We start from the raw sequence: 18,171 nt of genomic DNA, 5'->3' as shown, positions 1-18,171 counted from the left end.
AACACTATCCCCTTACTTATCTTTTAGTTTCCAGCATTGCAAGAATAGCCTAGAAATGAATCTGAATGACAGACAGGAAGTTGTCAGGGGTACAAAGACTGTTTCAAATGTAGAAGTAATCTTAATATTACAGAGAGCCTGGAATGGAAGACATTTCTTTGCAAGAAAATTAGCTTTTGGGGGCAGAGAGACTGATAAAAAATAAAAATGACATATTGAAGGGAAAATTCCTCAATGGAATTTAATCTCAATGTAGTGATAAGTGAATTAGTAGTTAAGAGTGAAGTGGCAATTCGAGAAGTGGTTTGAGGATGGAAAATTTAGGGAGAACATTGGTAGAGGCCTGCTGTTAGAAAAGCAAGACTTAGCTTTAATTTCAAGAATAGCCTAGGAAAAGTTAAAGATGAAAATTAAGGCCTAAGTTCAAAAGCTATATTGCTTGGAAAATTTACAATTTTGACCTTGAAAGTAGTGGTGAAATAAAATAAACACTGCAAGGTTGTTGGTCCAGTTATGAGAACCAGAGCTAAATATGAAAGATGACAGGAAGTTATAAATGGAAACCGATACAAAGTGTTCCCTCATTCATTTAATTGTTTCTATAAGATGAGCTTTTTGAGATCTTTTTACATTTCATGTCTAGAAAGACAGGGTGCATTTGGGACTTAGCAAGGTGAAGTGAAATGCAGCAGGTCTGTTAACTACGAGCAGGTAAGGTGCCAGAAGCAGACAATGAGTGTTAGAGGAAGACTGGAACTAGAAGAGGGTGGGAATTGCATCGTCCGGAAATGAAAAGCAGAAGTGTGAAAGATGGGGCAGCAAGCAGCAGCGCTGAAAGGGTATCCTGGCTTCTGTTCTGGGGAAAAGCAGAGAGGGGGTGTGCTCCCCGACTTTGGTGCTTAGTCAGCTGGAGCGCAGCCGACCTCACTGCCAGAAATCTGGGTCGGAGGCACGGTCATGAAGATGCGCCTAGAACAGGGGCCACGTAGATCACACAAGAAGACAGGCGTGGGTAAAATTTCTCTGCTGTGAGAAAAGCAGCTCTTGGTCTCATGTGGGGAAACCACAGGAAGTGCGCCTGGAACACGCAGGTGCACCTACCGGCTGCACCTGCCGCTGTTCTGCTCCAGCCAGCTGTGGCCGTGTGGGAAGCCGAGCCTAGCGGGCCATTTTGGAGAAATCTGAATTTTCAGGTAAAGCATCCTGACTTTTCAATCACTGGTGATTTCAATCACAGTCTGCACTAAAGAAGACATGATTACAGACTGGATTGTGCCCGTGAATTGCTTTCTCTGCCTTATAGGCACGGAAACTTAATCCGGTGTTCTGTAAAATATACCTATTAGGTAAGATGAATCGGGTCCCAAATCACTCACCAAAATCTATTGTGGAATTTACTATGTCCTCTTACAGTGGTCGGGGACCTCCCAGAGCAGGCAGGGTAAAATTAAAACAGAATGTTTCAGTACGGACCCTGTGCACATTCCTGTGTTTTCTGTGCAGTGGAGGCCCCCACCCACCATATTTAACCAGTAGCACGGGCTACACAGGAGCGGTGGGTGTTCTGCCGTGGAGGCCGAGCTGTAATGACCAGGGGGGGAGGATGGAGAGGGCTAGGGATCAAGGCATGATGGCCTTGTAGACACAAGGAATCTGGACGTGGGGCTCCTGAAGGGCATTCAGCAGATCTGGTTTTCAAGATCACTAAGGTTACTGTGTGGAGAAGAGACTGTAAGAAGGGAAGGCTGAAGAGACCAGTCAGGAAACTACTGCAGAAGTCTGCGACGGAGATGATGCAGTGGCTCAGAGCAGAAACGGAAGGCAGTGGATGTGTCCGGGATGTGTAAGAAGAGACCACAGGCCTTGGTAACTGAACAGCGGTGCAGGGAGGGGGTAAGAGGGATCAAGGATTACACTCAGGTTTTAGGCTTACGCAGCTGGGTGAACGGTACTGTTTACTGACACTGGGGAAATAACAGGTTTGAGAGGGGAAAAAAATCAAGATTTCTGTTTGGAGGGGTGCCTGCCTGGCATTCAAGTCAGTGGAATGTGCGACTCTTGATCTTGGGGTTGTGGGTTTGAGCCCTATGTTGGGTGTAGAGATTACTTAAAAATAAAACTTTAAAAAATTGTTTTTCTATTTGGAGATAACTATCACACATCCAGGTGGAGGTATCTAGTAGGCAGCGGCATGAGCCTGGAGCTCAGAGGTTAGGTGTGACTGGAGAAAAAAATTTTGGAGTCACTAGTCTCATCCCACATGAGATCCATGAAGGCAAGGATTTTTTTTTTAAAGTACATTCAAAAACTTAAATTGAAGTGTGAGATACATACATACAAGTCCCCTATTGTCAGTGTATAGCTCAATGAACTTTCACAAACTGCACATCCTGTTAGCAATACCAAGAATTAGAATCAGAATACTACCTTCACCCCAGAGCTCACTCCTGCTCCCCTCCAATCACAACACTCCACTCCCGCCTAGAAAGGACAATCACTAGCCTGATTTCTGGCAGTGAGATTTTGCCAAGCTTTGCCTATTGTAGAATGGAATCATACAGTATGTATTATTTTGCATTTGGTTTCTTTCATACAACCTTGTCAGTAACATTTATCCACATTGTTCATTCATGCCCATTGTGTAGATAAACACATTTTGTCTATTCTACTGTTGATGGAAACGGGTAGTTTCTACTATTTATTACAAATAGTGCTATTACAAATATGCAAATTCTAATATATGTCTTTTGGCAGGGATATGTTTCTATTGTATATACACATCTAGAAGGAGAATTTCTTAGTTATGAGATATACATTACAGTCAACAGAAATTTTCCAAAGTGATTGACCCAACAGATACCTCCAGCATACGAGAGTGCCAGTTGCTTCACATCCCTGGAACACAATGATTTTGTTTTGTTCCATCCAGTGCCTAGAACAGTGCCTTACCTAATATAAGTAGTGGGTGTAGCAAGTGTGCAATAAATACCTGTTGAAAGAATGAATCTAAACTTAGATGGCATTTAAAGCTGTGAGCTTGATTAAGATCATCTGGAAGGAATACAATTAGATAAGCAAGCTGATGAACAGACTTTGGGTGACTCCGACATTCAGAGGACCAGCAGGAAAGGAACAAGCAAAGGAGGAGGAAAATGGGAGAGGGTGGAGTTCTTCAAACCAAGAGTAAAGTATGTTTCAAGGAGGGGGAGTCAACTATTTTGAATACGGCCAAAAGATCATAAGATGAGGGCAGACACTGGGAAGGAGTTAGAAGTTAGGAGTCTGGAATTTAGGAACCTGATATATAAGTCTGGTATTTGTGAGTGTAAATATATTTGTCAAGGAGAGAACGTAAATGAAGAAGAGACAGGGTCTCAGCCTTGAGGCATTTCCACTCAGAAGTGGAACAGAGGCAAACACTTGCAACACAGACTATATAGTATCAGGTGTCTCATGAGGTAGGAGAGAAATCCGCAGTGTCTAGTCACTGAGGTAATGCCAACAGCAACTGTGCTAAATGTTGATGAAAGTTTCAACAAAATGAGAACAAAAACAATCGCTGAATTTAACTACCAATTACTAACTACCTTAGTCAATAACTATTATGCTGTAACATCACTTTTGAATGCATAAAATCCCACTGAATGGCTATAGCAAAATCTGCTCACCCAGTCCCACTGCTGAATTCTTGAATTCTTCCCAAACCTTTAGAATCATGGGAAATGTTGCCTTGAGCACGCTCTTAGACTTGGAATTGCTGGATGAAGAATATGCACCTTCTAGAGGCTTTTGATACAGCTACCAAACTACTCTCTAGAAAGGCATTACTACCGCCCCAACGAAATACAGTAATCGTAAGAACAGCCTTTGCCATTTTGATAGGCAGTATGTGGGATCTTCCATCTGCATTTTTATTATTAAAGTCCTGAGGGGCTTGGCTGGCTCAGTCACAGGGGAATGCGACTCTTGATCTCAGGGTCCTGAGTTCCAGCCCCAGGTTGAGTGTAGAGACTACTAAATAAAAAAAATAAATAATAAATAAACTTAAAAAACAGTCCTGTATGCTTATTGATCATTAGTTATTTATGAATAGCCTGCCCATATCTCTTGCCCCAAATGTGAGTTGTTACAGGGCAAACTTTATGGTGAACTGTCCAGAAAACTGAAATGTTGGTTTGGTAAAGTAGAAAGTATAGATAAGCTTAAACTTGAATTACAGCTTGTGAATAACATAATGTACATAAATGCTGGAAATTACAATTATTATGAGTTATTCTGCAGAAGTAATTGCACCACGACACAGGAATCTAAAAAGGCAGTATGTAGTGTAGTTGATTTGAAGGCACTAAGAGGCTATTTGTGGCATTTCCACCTTCCCACTCCAATGCCTGCCCCTCCTCCCGGCTGGTGGCGTTGTCACTATGGCAACGACCACGCGCGGCCCCAGGCTCAGTTCTCCGGCGGTTACCGAACCGGGGCCGCCCCATTCTCCGCAGAGCAGTCACTTCACGGCGCGTCCCACCCACCTGGTCGCGGGTCGATCTGCCCCGGCCCGAGGGCGAGGAGCCGCGGGGCAGCATGGCCAAGGCGGCAGCCTCTTCGCCGCTGGAGGACTTGGACCTGAGCGGAGAGGAGGTGCAGCGGCTCACCTCGGCCTTCCAGGACCCGGAGTTCCGGCGAATGTTCACCGAGTACGCTGAGGAGCTCACGGACCCGGAGAACCGGCGGCGCTACGAGGCGGAGATCACCGCGCTGGAGCGTGAGCGCGGAGTGGATGTGCGGTTCGTGCACCCGCAGCCGGGTCACGTGCTGCGCACTAGCCTCGACGGGACGCGGCGCTGCTTCGTGAACGTGTGCAGCAACGCGCTGGTGGGCGCGCCCAGCGGCCGAGCCAGCCCCAGGGGCGCGGCGGCCGGCAGCCAGTGGTCGCTGCCCTACAGCCTGGCTCCCGGCCGCGAGTACGCGGGGGGCCGAGGCGCCCGCTACACCGTCTACGACGTGGTCTTCCACCCAGACGCGCTCGCGCTGGCCCGGCGTCACGAGCCCTTCCGCCAGATGCTGGACGCCACGGCACTGGAGGCCGTCGAGAAGCAGTTCGGCGTGAAGCTCGACCGCAGGAACGCCAAGACCCTGAAGGTCAAGTACAAGGGGGCTCCGGAGGCCGCCGTGCTGCGCACGCCCCTCCCCGGCGGCGTCCCGGCCCGGCCCGAGGGGGAGCCGGAGAGCCCCCTCCCCGACTTCCCCTACCCCTACCCGGGCCCGCCGGCGCCCGGGAGCTCAGCGGTCCCCCGGCCCCAGTCGCCCCCGCCTCCGGAGGCGGTCCAGCCGCCCGCCCCCACCGAGCCTCGCTACAGCGTGGTGCAGCGCCACCACGTGGACCTCCAGGATTACCGCTGCTCCCGGGACTCGGCCCCCAGCCCGGTGCCCCGGGAGCTGGTGGTCACCATCGAGCTGCCGCTTTTGCGCTCGGCCGAGCGGGCGGAGCTGGAGGTGACGGGAAAGCGGCTGTGCCTCGACTCGAGGAAACCCGACTACCGGCTACGGCTCTCGCTCCCGTACCCGGTGGACGACGGCCGCGGCAAGGCGCAGTTCAACAAGGCCCGGCGACAGCTGGTGGTCACGCTTCCCGTGGCACGGCCCCTCGCGCGCCAGGAACCCGCCGTGGCGCCGGAAGAGTCGGTCTGCGCGTCCGGAACTGGCGGCGCGGCTGGCGCTTCCGCTCGTGAGGGGGAGGCGGGCCCGGCGGGGGGTGGTGCCGGGACCGGTGGCCCGGATTCCAGGCCACCCGGGGCTGCGGACGCCGGGATCAGCGCCCCGGCTGCCGCTGCGGGGGAGCTCGTCTCCGAGCCCGAGGAGCGGGACGTGGACGAGCAAGCGGCGTGGAAAACGGGCATCGGGGAGGAGCCGCCACCTTCCGTCGCAGGGAACTCACCTGGGGACGGTGGAGGAGGCTCCCCTGGTAGTTCAACTGGGGACCCTGACGGGGAGTCTTCTTCGGAAAGAGAGAGAGCGTGTGGAGACCTCAGAGTCGGGAAGCGAGTGATCGGGAAGGCCGCGGGCCGGGAGCGCTCCGGTCGAGCCATGGGTGGTCCCGGGGCCGGCGGCGAGGAACCTCTGTGTCCTCCGTTGCAGTGTCGTCAGGATGAAGAATCCCTGACTCTGCTGGTTCAGGTGCCTCGGATCCAGTCGGGAAGTCTTCAAGGGGATGTAAGCCCCTCCCGGTACAAAGTAGGCTTCTCCACCCAAGACTTAGTTTATTATTCCTTCTTTTTGCAATTTGCTCCGGAGAATAAATTGAGTACCAAAGAACCTGCGATTAGTATTTCTTCAAACAATGCGGTGATAGAACTGGCCAAATCTCCAGAGTGCCGTGGCCATTGGAGAGAATGGTATTATGGTTTAAACAAGGATTCTTTGGAGGTAACAGTTCTTTCTAGACTCTTATATTTGAAATATTCCATCCCTACTTTTAAAATTTGCTCTTACAATTGACCCTTGAACTCCGCAGGTTGGAATTGCCTGCATCCACTTATAAGCGAATCTTTCTGATAAATACACTATAATACTATAAGTGTATTTTCTCTTAACGATTTTCTTAAAAACATTTTTTCTCTAGTTTATAAGAATATAGTATATAATACAATGTACAAAATATGAGTTAATAGACTGTATTATAAGTAAGGCTTCCAGTCAACAGTAGGCTATTAGTAGTTAAGCTTTGGAGGAGTCAAAAGTTGTAGGTGGATTTTTCAACTTGGGGGGGGTTCCCCTCTCCTCCCCCCCCCCTTGTTGAAAGATCAATTGTATAAATATTTGTTAGAGTGAACATCAAGATCAGCTGCACCTCTTGTGGGCAGGTACTCTAGAACTTGGGGCTGAGTTTACTCAGGACATAGTTTTCATGAATGGTGTGTTAGATCGTAGTGGCTACTATACTTTTTAGGTTATTGATGTTCTTGAATTTCAGATTCAGTACTCCAGTATTGACAATTTTTAAAAAAGATTTTTTTAATTAATTAATTTATTTATTATTTTTTTTATTGACACAAGTGGGGGGAAGGAGAGGGAGAGAGAAGCACACTCCCCTGCTGAGTGGGAGCCTCCTCTGGGCCCATCTCAGGAACCAAGACCATGATGTGAGCGAAATCAAGAGTGGGTTCCTCAACAGGCTGAGCCCCTCAGGCACCCCTATTGATAATTTTTTTTAAAAGTCTGTAAAATTTTAAGTTCTAATGAACTCTTTATACACATAAATTAACAATTGGTAGTTTTCACTGAGGTATGTATCAGTGTTACATGTAATTTTTTTTTTAACAAATCCAAGGGTTAAATATCCTAGAAATACAACTAGTTGCACAGACTATATATTGAAAATTAAGTTTTTAGCCTTGGGCTTTAACTTGCCAGAAATTTTCATTTCTTCCTGTGATTTTCCTAGATATTTGCTAATAAGTTACATTTTATGAGGGGTATCTTCTGTGAGAAGTGGTTAATTTGAAACTCTCCCAAAATGGTAAAATAAATACCAGGGGGAGGTAAGATACTTTGTGAGAATATAATATGAAATGGACGATCTGTTTATATCATCAGAAGGGGGAAATTTAGAAAAGGGCAGCCGTTTTCCTGTAATTATTTGTCTATTTATTTTTAAAGTTTATTTATATAATCTCTACCCCTCTACCCAGTCATGGTGCTCGAACTCACTACCGGAGATAAAGAATTGCATGCTCCTCCAACTGAGCCAGCCAGGCGCCCCTGGAATTGTTTTAATGTAAAAATAACAACTGGAAAGAAAGTTTTATGGATAAGCAGTTGAGCGAATACTAAAGACTGTTATTTTAATCTGATTTTCTAGAAGGCTAACATTATTTTAGCAAAGAAACTAGACCAAAATGGGATTAGGGCAACTGTGTTTTATATCTTTGATGCTTGAAATAATTTGTAATTACTTCGTTAATCATCACATTTGCTAAAGCTGATGGAACCATAATATTCAGTTATTTTTCTTTACGTTTCACTGGACTAGGCTCTAAATATTAAATTTTTAAAAAAATCACAATGAGTGGGTACACATATATAATGATTATATCATATGCATTATATGAAAATAATGATAAAGAGACTGATTTGTGACTGCCAAGGTCAGAATTATTACTTTACACATAAACAAGTACAAAATAGATTTATAAAAGCCTAAATATTCACTGGAAATTTTCCTAGAGCTTTAGGACCACTAAATTCAGTATCTTTTAGAGTAAAATCAGTCATTAGAATAAGCCGAGTTTATGCAAATACTTTGTTTTAATCATGACCATTTCCATTATAAGTACTATTTTTCCTTGGGTTAACTAAAGACTAAAAGTATTTGGTGTATTTTTGTGCAATTAATATGTCTTTTCCAGAGGCAGGAACCTTAGAAATGCTTTTAATTGGGGGCTGTTTCTATAATACAGTTATTCTGGAACTTTAAAATAATAGCAAGGAAATTACTCCAAATATAAGATTTTTCTGTACCCAACATTCCCGGTAGGTGTTTAAATACTCTTTAATATAAGGGAACTGTAAACTTCTCTCTTCCTGATTTTGTCCTATTTGGACCAAATAAGGAACTGTTTATTTGGAAATTTGTTTTTATGAAAATATTTTTATTTTGGGCAACATTAAACTGATTTTCTGCATTTTAGATATGGTTATCCCTTCAACACCCTAACTATATACCTGTATTCACTTGACATGAATATGCACAAGTTGCTTTGTGTTTGGGATTCTGGTGAAAGTGATTTATGCAGTTCCTAATTATAGTTTGGAAATCTTTCCATGTCAGCCTCTTGAAATCTACCTCATTCTTATAAATAGCTATATGTTACTGTCACAATGGATTATCTCAATGCGCAAAAATAGAATATACTTATCTTAAATATTATATTTGGCTCTTACCTGGCCAAGAATAAAAAGGCAAACTGGTCATGCAAAATTTGAATAAATCCTTTCATATACATTCCTTAGCTGTCTCATTAGGAAGTATTTTAAAATTAAATTACATTTTATAGCTGCGACTGCATTTATAGCCCTAGAGGTGATGTTATTATAATAATTAAGAGAAAAAAAAGGAAAGGAAAATACCATTTGTATTTCAGATTGTTACCAGAGACTTAGAGAAGGACTAAGACGTTTTTCTTTTAGGGTCTTTTCTGATATATGTATATACTCTTGCTCTTCTTACTGCTCTGTACAATACTGTTTTCTTCTGCCAAGGTAACATAGGAGTAACATTAAATATTTTAAAAGTGTAACCCTGAAGCGTGTGAGAACTTGTACGAGCTGTTTTTAGATCAACTGTGTCAAAAATGACCTATAAGGCAGAATATTTTTTCTTTTTATTTTAGGAAAGGCTGTTTGTCAATGAAGAAAATGTTGATGAGGTTCTTGAAGAGGTCTTGAGCCCTCCATCTAATCAGACAATGCCCTTAACCCTACCATTAATTGAAGTTCTTCAGGTTACTGATAGTAAGATTCAAATTCATGCAACGGTAAGATTTGGTAGCCTTTGTAGTGATTTAAGACAAGGATAAAGCCTGACAGATAATTTTTGATTTCTTGATGTCATAACTTTAAATTAAGTGTACATAATGGCTGGGAAGACTTAAGGGAGTAAAGACTTTTTTGCATGTATTTTACTATGTGCCAAACACTTCGTGATTCATTTTCACATATATCTCATTTAATCCCAGAATAACTGTCCACTGAGGAAAAGGGAAACTAACACTTGGGAAGTTTGAGTAGGAGTCCAGGGACAAACAAGTCTTTTTGACTTTCAAACCATGGGAAGGAGCTATGTCATTTAGTTTGTTCATTCTTTCTAGTTGAACCTTAAGTCTGGTTATTTTTTAGTCTTCAGTATTGGATACAAATAATTTGGTAACTAACACAATTGATTTGCGTATGAATTGAGGAGGAGAGTGGCTCTGAAGAATCACAGAAATTCAAGAAAATTCAAGAATGCCCTTATAAGAATGACTACTAAAGAGTTTTGTAGGCCATGTTAAAGGGTTTATAGGCCAGGATTATTTAATTCTGAAGGAGGTAAGGGGTCATTGAAGGGAATTAATCAAGAATTAATGCCAGGTTTGCACTGTCTGCATTGTTAAAAAATAACTGGCAGCGTTTGGAAGATGACTTTGAGGGGGAAAGCCTGGAAGCCTATCTGCAGATCTGTAAGCATTGTTCCCTTACAACTTTAAAAAAAAAACAACTTTTTCCAGAGAGTACAATAAATTTTCTATTTTTCCCAAAGATTCTTAATTTATTGTTTCTCTTGAATAGTTGCAAGAATGTAGTAACTCTGAACAGCTTCAAGAAAAGGAAGAAAAAGGCAACGAAGGAAGTCATCTAACTGAAAAAGAAAATATAGAACATCCTACCACCTCAACAACTGATTCTGATTCATCTATAGCAGTTAAAGTACTAGAAACAGACAGTTGTGGTTCAGTTGTATGCTTGCAACAAGAGTCTCTTGACGAGTCTCACATACTATTTGGAAAGTCTCAGCAACCGGAGTCAAAAATGGAACCTGAATTTATAAAAGAAAAAAGTCCTGTTTACTCAAATGAGGAAAAAGATAACTTAAAAGAACCAGTGGTAACAGAAAAGAAAGAATTAGATGGAGATGAGCTATCTACACTACTAAACAAAACTTCAGTTCACAATTTACCTGGTCTTAACAACATCAAAGAAACCAATATGCAGGATGGTAGTGTGCAGTTTATTAAAGATCATGTGACTCAATGTGCATTCAGTTTTCATAATTCTTTGCTATATGACTTGGATTAATTCTATATAATTTTAGAGTTTAAAAGTTAAGAGTAAAAAGTTTTTGGACTTAAAATAGATGATCTTTCTTTAACTACTATCTTAAAGTATTCAAGAAAGTATAAAAATTTGCAATTTTGATTCTAATGGGGAAACTGGAGATTTTTTTTTTGCATGGAGACTTTGTATATACAAAGTTTTGTGGAGATTTTTGTGATTCCTCTGATCGATGTATATTTTTTCTAATGGAGAGTTAAACATTTAGTTTCTATACAACCTGTATGTATTTGCTTGTTTGCTTTTGGCTTCTTTTGTTTACCATTACTTTAATAAAGTTTCAAAGTAAATATTCACTAAGTTGTGTCTGTTACAAAAAGCAATTCTCAAGAATGCAATTAACTAGAAATTAATCAGTATGTGTATGTGTGGGGAGGGGTAGAATTTCAAAACTATGCATTTATGTTTCACTGAATAGGATGTATTTATGCTTGAAATAGAGATTCTTAGAACTTTACTAACCAATATTAACCATCCAGTACAAATACACTGAATGAAATTTAGGATTTTTGCTTCAACTCTGTATTTTATGTGTGACACACATACACACACACACTATATATCTAGATAGATATAGATATATATAGTTATACAGGTTATAGAGTGATGCCTTTAAAATTCAACTTCTTAAAAGATGTTTTTGGAAGTTACTATTATAGTATTGAAACATTTCTTGGTTTTATGGAATACATTTATAAACTTTTTTAAAGCTTTTAAGTAATCTCTATACCCAATCGTGGGGCTCGAACTTACAACCCTAAGATCAAGAGTCACACACTCCACTGACTGAGCCAGCTAGACACCCCTACATTTAAGAATTTTAGAACAATTAAAAATTCTGGGAATTTGCTCCCATAGGAGAATTGTCTTCACTATATTACATGAAGACAAACCAAAAAGCCAGCGTTTTCTAGTCAGTTTCTCTTCTAATCTCTAAAAAAGGGCAACAGATAGTTTATCTAACAGTGGCTAAGTTATTAATATTTATATTGGAAGCCAAGAGAAAATCCAAATAGATTTTTTTTCGCACAAAAATTTTGAGTACAGCTTAGAAGAAAATGTAGAAAGGAAATCTTTGTTGATCTAATCACTGACCCCAATGCCATAAGCTGGTTTATCTGATCTATTTCTGATTTTAAAAAGCGCATTCAAACTTCTGGCCTACCTTAGTCCTGGAAATGAACTGATTTCTTTAGTTCTCTGAACTCGTGAAAGTCAGATCAGAGCACCAAAAGCTAGTACAAAGCCTGGCAATTCATCCTGTTTACGTTTATAACCACTATAAAATCTGGAACCAAATTGGGCTGTGAGGGTAACATAAAGGTAACTCATAAAGCAAGAGAACTATTTCTTACACCTACAACGACCATATATGCATTTCTCAGCCACAATATGACTCTTAATTTGATGAAATAATTTCAAAATTGTCCATTTAATACACAATTTTCTTAAACTGAAATGATGTCCTATCTACACAGAAACTAGTCTCTGAGTAACTTCTGCTTGAATGCAATTTTTACTATTAAGAGAAACTTCCACATTAAATATGGAATAAATTTTAAGCATGTTTTCTATTATTTACTGTATCCGTCCTTTTAAAAAGTATGATTTCAGTTAAAGCTGGCACTACAACATGTTTCACTTTGGCATGACTGAACTTTGATCTATCATTTCTGGCTTTCGAAAACAATTTAGGCTGTATTTCACTGACACAGCAGCTTTTTATTGTTCATTATCTATGCTTGGCTAATATGAAAGCCAGTTTCTTCTAAAGGGAATGCATTGTCAAGAGTGGGGTTTTTCTTTACTTCAAACTCAGTTATATAATGTACAAATAGTACACGCGAAGAGGTAACGTAAACTTTAAAACTTCTAGAATACTTCACTGAATTTTGGTGTAAAGAGTAAACAAAATTTATTCTGCAAAATAATTAGGAACCTTTTTATGCAAAAATGAGTATTTTATTTTGGCAGCACTAAAAGAAAAAAAAAAACACTGTATTTCTACATTGAGGTGAAAACAGTGTTTAAACTTTCTTATCAATCAAATACATTCCAAAAGAAAGTGTGTTCTATGAAGGTTCCAAAGCACAGGCAAATCTTAACACAATAATACAGGAATCTGTAATACTGAAAATGTCTGTTCTGATAGCGTGTTTAACAAACATCACTCTTGAATTATAAAACCACTGAAGCAGCCCCTTCCTAGTAACCGAGTCAGGAGTGAAACCGGGCTGGTGCCATTAATACTAACGACTCCATTGTAATACTTCTTACTGCTATGACAATTCTAAATAAAGTCTGCTGTACTTAAAATGTTTTGAAAGTGGAAAAGTGTACAAATTTCCAGATAAAAAGATTAATAGATGCAATTTAAGTAAAATTTCCCTTTTCTTTTACCAATGAACAATGATTACCTTTAGCAGATACAGATTGAACTTTAAAACCCAACTCCCGCAATGAAAACTTGTGTTTAAATTTTAATCATAGAAGGAAAAGACTACTATATTTGGACACCTTTTATAAGAATTTTTTTTCCCTATTAAAGCAGAAACCAGTTCCTAAACCCTTTTATTCAATTGTATATTCTGTTTGGACAAATATCAAAAATAGAAGACTGACTTTTGCTTTTGTAATTGTGACTTTTCACTGCAGTCTTCTATAACTTTTACAGAGTTCATGGTCCCTAATATCTCCCCACCCTCCATTTTTCCTAGGTGGGGAAATGGCTGCCACAAACTTCTCACTGATAATTAGAGTTTCTGGAAACAAGTACTGTTTGTTATTATTTAAGAGTGACTCAATTTGGGCACTCTGGGTGGACGGTCTACAGGTTTTCTTGTGGTGCATACCACAGTCTCCAGCATGAAATATCCTAGGAACTTGAGGAACCAGCACTTTCCAGAATTTTGGAAGACAAGATACAGTTAAATATTGAAGAGTCCAGTCCCAGTTATAATCATCGTAAGTACAGAAAGTGTCTGTGCACTCAATCAGTTTCTGATATGCATCCCGGGTCAAGGCTAGACCCATATTGTGCTCTGTGGATTTCCAAGTTTTCACGTCTACCTTGTCAGCAATGCCATGGAAACTACGAATGGCTGTATAGGTCCCCAGGGAGAGAACATCACACTCCGTACATTCTTCCTGCTTTAACTTCCACATCTTTTTGAAGACATGGTAAAAGTCTGGGGCCAAGTAGTGATCCTCCTCCAGGAAAAGTATGAGGCCAGCATAGTCCCGAAGAACTTTGACCCTTTCCCATACAAAATGCAGCTTCCACCACCAATGGTGTTTGGTTTGGGAGAACTTGGCCTCTCTGTAATGGCCAAAGGAGTCGGGATACTCAGCATTAATGCATCCCATCTTCAAAGCTGCATTCTTCTCCAGGTCTCTGGGGCAATCTCTGGGGTCGCTGCCTGGAAACTCGTTGGGGTACAACTGAATGCTGAAAGGAAAGAACACCTGCAGAACCGGACAGAAATCCACCCCAGCGATCAGCTGATTGATCTCTGTCGACCAGAAGTCATGGCTAAAGATGACGAGGACGTTGTCAATGCCCTGGGCTTTTCGGAGTGAGTCCAGCAGGAGTCTGAGGTAATCGGGCCGGTTATGCACCTGGACCACCAGCACCAGCTCTCGGGGGGCCCAGGAGCCGGCCTTATCTACATTCCTCAGCGTCTGGTCAAAGTTCAGCTGGTACACCAGGGACCTGTACCGCAGCGTCAGGTTGTCTGCCTCGGGCTGCGGGGCCGCCGGGACCAGAGGGGCCGCCGAATCGTTGGAGACCCGGCGGATGCCCGCGGACACAGCAGAATGGTCCCCGCCTCGGCCGCCCGCACCTCGCGCGGGCTCGGCGTCCAGCAGCGGCGGGGCGAGGGCCTCGTTCTTCCTTTGTCGCCCATTGCTGCTCCAGAGGACGAAGCCGCAGGCGGCCACCACGAGCGTCAGGATCAGCACCTTCCGCTTATAGATGCGGAACCTCATGGTCTCCAGGGCAGGGAGCGCGGACGGGCGGGCGCGAAAAGGAGCAGCGGCTTCTGCACAGAAGGGGCGGGCGGGTGGTGGCTGTCGCCTCGGCCTGTAGCAGTCACAGCTGGCCCCCGCGGCTGCCCCAGCTACCTCATCCCGGGCCCCGGGGGTCCAGCGGCCCGAAGGGTCTCAGTTCCCCCGCGCTGCCCGGGCTCCACACATCCTCGCCTGGCAGCTGCAGCTCGGGCAGCGGCCCCGCCGCTAGGAGCCGCGGCTCGGCGTCGCCTCGGTCCTCTCCATTCAGCACGGGTCCCGGAAGAAGTCCCGCCGCGGCCCCACCGCACCCCCGCCTGGTTACCTGCGCCTCCGGCGGCCCTGCGTCCTCTGCGCTCTCATCCTTACGCGGGCCCCAGACCGCCAGGACCGAGCGACGCAGCCTCTCCCTACTCCGCCGGCGACCGTTCTGACAACCCGCGACTGGCCCGCGGAACGCCGCGGCCCTCGGGCCCACACCCCTCCGGCCCGCCCCCTGGGCCGCTGGTTGGAGCTTCCCCGCCGCGTCCGGAGACGACAGGCCGCCGCTGCCTGCTGCCTATTGGTTCGTGGCCCTGTCGCTCACGCTCAGTTCCTACTTCCGCTTCAGTCTCCCTTTCCTGCTAGGCGCGAGCAGAGCGAGGCGAGGAGCGTGGACGCGGCGTTTCCCGGTAAGCTGAGACCGGAGTGTAGCGGTCTCAACAGCGGGAGCCTCCAGCGCTCAGAATCCGGGTGTGGACCAGGCCCTTGTAGGAACTGGGGAGCGAGACCCGCTGCTTTGGCTAGGTAGAGTTAAAGAACTGGCTTTTCTCTGGGAAAGGGGCTCACGAATGGCAGCTGGTGGGCCGGGAGACACTAAGGCCACGTCAGCCTTCAGGACTGCTGACGGGTAGACGGTGTTTCGGAGGGGAAGAGGGAAACCAGCCTGCTGCGGTTCCCGGAGAAGGAACGGAGGCGGGCCGTGGCTGTAGCTGCTGCCCGAAACCACGCGCCTAACGGGCGTACCCCGGAGCCAGAACATGGAGGAGGAGTCGGGAGACTCCAGCTTTGGCCCCGAGAAAGAAAACTAACCACCACTACGCTCTTCTTTTTGGACAGCCACAGTAAATTAAGCTCCGAAGGAACCCACTTTGTGCGGGGAACTGGCAGCTGGGCGCCCCTGTGCTGCTTTTTTTGCTGATTTCTAGTTGAGTTTCAGTCCGTAAATGCTCTAAGCGTTCCGAAAAGGTGTGCACTTTTCTGTGTGTGGATTCATGTGTAAAAGGAGTACTTGGTGGGTTTATACATTACTGATAGGTTGTCATGTTTTCCTCTATTTTTAAAGCACTTTATTAAAAATGTATGAAGTCTGCTACTTCAACTTCAGATGTTTTACGTTTTCATTGTGCAGAAAGCGCTACTGCAGAGATGGTCAACGTTCCTAAAACCCGAAGGACTTTCTGTAAGAAGTGTGGAAAACATCAGCCTCACAAAGTGACCCAGTATAAGAAGGGCAAGGATTCCCTCTACGCCCAGGGAAAGAGGCGCTATGATCGGAAGCAGAGTGGCTATGGTGGGCAGACAAAGCCAATATTCCGGAAGAAGGCTAAAACCACAAAGAAGATTGTGCTGAGGCTTGAATGTGTGGAACCTAACTGCAGGTCCAAGAGGATGCTGGCCATTAAGAGATGCAAGCATTTTGAACTGGGAGGAGATAAAAAGAGAAAGGGCCAAGTGATCCAGTTCTAAGCTTTGAGATTCTCTTACTTTTGAGAAGAAAATGTTGACGCTGTAGAAAAATTACCTGTATGAAAATAAAGTGATATTTTTACCCAAATATTTTGTTTTTTAAAAATCTAAATAGAATGACATGCTTAATGTGATTCAAAATTAAGGAAATAGCAAATTTGTCAACTAAGTTTTATCCTCAAATTCTTATTAAATTTAGTTCCACAAAATTGTAATTTATTTATATACAAAAAAGACAGGAATCCCACCTCCCATCTTTACAAACTAGGTTATGAATATAAATCACAGCAGGGAAAAAACTGACACCTTACTTTTTCTGGTCAATTTCAAGTTTATGTATTAAGGTGAATTCATAATCACAATTGATGAGCTGCTGGGAAAGGTCTCAATCAGATTTTGAAAAAAGTAAATGAGGATAAATTAGGCCTGTGTATAGCAGACTGAGTGGGGCAGAGTATCCTAGCTGGGGTATAAAAAGAGCTGACTTGCAAATTAGTGTCCAGTAGGGACCACTAGCCATATATAGATATTTAAATTAAAAATGCAGTTCCTCCGTTACATTAGCTACATTTCGTGCTCAACAGCCACATAAGCTGAGTGGCTAACCTACTGGACAACACAGAACATTTCTATCCGTGTTTATGGAGCACTGTGCCAGACTGGTCCTGAATGTAATAAGGCAGGAGTGTAAAACTGATGTCTAACTGCAAGACATTCTGCAACCAGTCAGAAACCTGTGAATCCATGATGGCATAAACTGTTCTTTCATTCTTTTGGAAGTTATTCTGGGAGATACTCAAATGTTACAACTTCTTGGTTGTACGCAGTTACCTACTGAAAATAGAATGGAAAGCTGGAACTCAAGTGAGCCTTGTAAACCATGGAAGGCAAAACATGAGTATCATATAGAAGGAAAAGTGACAAAGGGTATGGGTTATGAAAAATTCAGCATTTTAAGAATTTTAAGTTGGCCAAGATACATGGGATGGCTTATAGATGAATAATGCAAAGGGCTAGGGTGTAGGAGCAACAGATGGTTAGCAATTAGTCCCAACAGAGATACATCTGCATTTGTTGATGAAAAAAATAACTTTTGGGGTGCCTGAGTGGCTCAGTTAAGTGTCTGCCTTTGGCTCAGATCATGATGCTAGGGTTCTAGGATCCAGCCAGTTTTGGGCTCCCTCCTCAGTGGGCAGTCTTTCTCCCTCTCCCCGCTTCTGCGTGCTCTGTCTCTCAAATAAAAAAAAAAAAAAAAAAAAAAAGTTTTCTACAAAAACATGTAAAAATCAGATACAAGTTAAATATGCCACTTTAAGAGAACCATGTTTTAATGTAGTTACATAATATTTATGGATAATCCCTCACCATTTTGAGTTTAGAAATTCCTAAGACGTTTTACTTAATTATAGAATTCTTGGTTTTAAAGAGTAAAAGTGAATTAACTTTAGAAGGCGTATAAAGCCTGGGCTTAAAATCCCTGATCTGGGTTCATGGTACCTCCTGGGTTCATGGTACCTCCTAGGGTAATTTGTGAGGATTAAATCAAATACTGTATGTAAAACACCTGGAACA

General features: G+C 43.3%; 3 protein-coding genes across 5 annotated transcripts; 2 read left to right on the top strand and 1 right to left on the bottom strand.

The window, feature by feature from the left end:
• The first annotated feature begins 4,052 nt into the window (after positions 1-4,052).
• DNAAF2 (dynein axonemal assembly factor 2) lies at positions 4,053-11,162 on the top strand. The gene is made up of 3 exons (XM_040620869.1): positions 4,053-6,420; positions 9,387-9,530; positions 10,324-11,162. The coding sequence occupies exons 1-3, from the start codon at positions 4,579-4,581 to the stop codon at positions 10,828-10,830; spliced, it is 2,493 nt and encodes an 830-aa protein (XP_040476803.1). The 5' UTR covers positions 4,053-4,578; the 3' UTR covers positions 10,831-11,162.
• Positions 11,163-12,812: 1,650 nt separating this feature from the next.
• On the bottom strand, positions 12,813-15,256 carry MGAT2 (alpha-1,6-mannosyl-glycoprotein 2-beta-N-acetylglucosaminyltransferase). Its single transcript, XM_008694321.2, has one exon. The coding sequence runs from the start codon at positions 14,851-14,853 to the stop codon at positions 13,513-13,515; it is 1,341 nt and encodes a 446-aa protein (XP_008692543.2). The 5' UTR covers positions 14,854-15,256; the 3' UTR covers positions 12,813-13,512.
• Positions 15,257-15,390: 134 nt separating this feature from the next.
• Positions 15,391-16,687, top strand: RPL36AL (ribosomal protein L36a like). 3 transcript variants are annotated; one of them, XM_008693515.2, is made up of 2 exons: positions 15,391-15,542; positions 16,262-16,687. In XM_008693515.2, exon 2 carries the CDS (start codon positions 16,279-16,281, stop codon positions 16,597-16,599), a length of 321 nt encoding a protein of 106 aa, XP_008691737.2. In that variant the 5' UTR covers positions 15,391-15,542; positions 16,262-16,278; the 3' UTR covers positions 16,600-16,687. The 3 variants fall into 3 exon arrangements, with proteins under 3 accessions (XP_008691737.2, XP_008691745.2, XP_008691753.2); XM_008693523.2 differs by having other exon boundaries at positions 15,518-15,657; XM_008693531.2 differs by lacking the exon at positions 15,391-15,542 and adding an exon at positions 15,734-16,098.
• The last annotated feature ends 1,484 nt before the right edge of the window (positions 16,688-18,171 follow it).

Source organism: Ursus maritimus, unplaced genomic scaffold (genome assembly GCF_017311325.1).
Source record: "Ursus maritimus isolate PB19 unplaced genomic scaffold, ASM1731132v1 scaffold_36, whole genome shotgun sequence".
Lineage (NCBI taxonomy): Eukaryota > Metazoa > Chordata > Mammalia > Carnivora > Ursidae > Ursus > Ursus maritimus.
Note: the sequence above shows the minus strand (reverse complement) of the source record. Positions and strands in the feature narration are given on the sequence as shown.

Bases quoted from the DNA above. Each gene is read 5' to 3' on its own strand.
- RPL36AL (XM_008693515.2), top strand. From the start codon at position 16,279: ATGGTCAACGTTCCTAAAACCCGAAGGACTTTCTGTAAGAAGTGTGGA.
- MGAT2 (XM_008694321.2), bottom strand. From the start codon at position 14,853: ATGAGGTTCCGCATCTATAAGCGGAAGGTGCTGATCCTGACGCTCGTG.
- DNAAF2 (XM_040620869.1), top strand. From the start codon at position 4,579: ATGGCCAAGGCGGCAGCCTCTTCGCCGCTGGAGGACTTGGACCTGAGC. The intron at 6,421-9,386 runs GTAACAGTTCTT...TTTTTATTTTAG, and splicing joins TAAACAAGGATTCTTTGGAG to GAAAGGCTGTTTGTCAATGA. The intron at 9,531-10,323 runs GTAAGATTTGGT...TCTCTTGAATAG, and splicing joins AGATTCAAATTCATGCAACG to TTGCAAGAATGTAGTAACTC.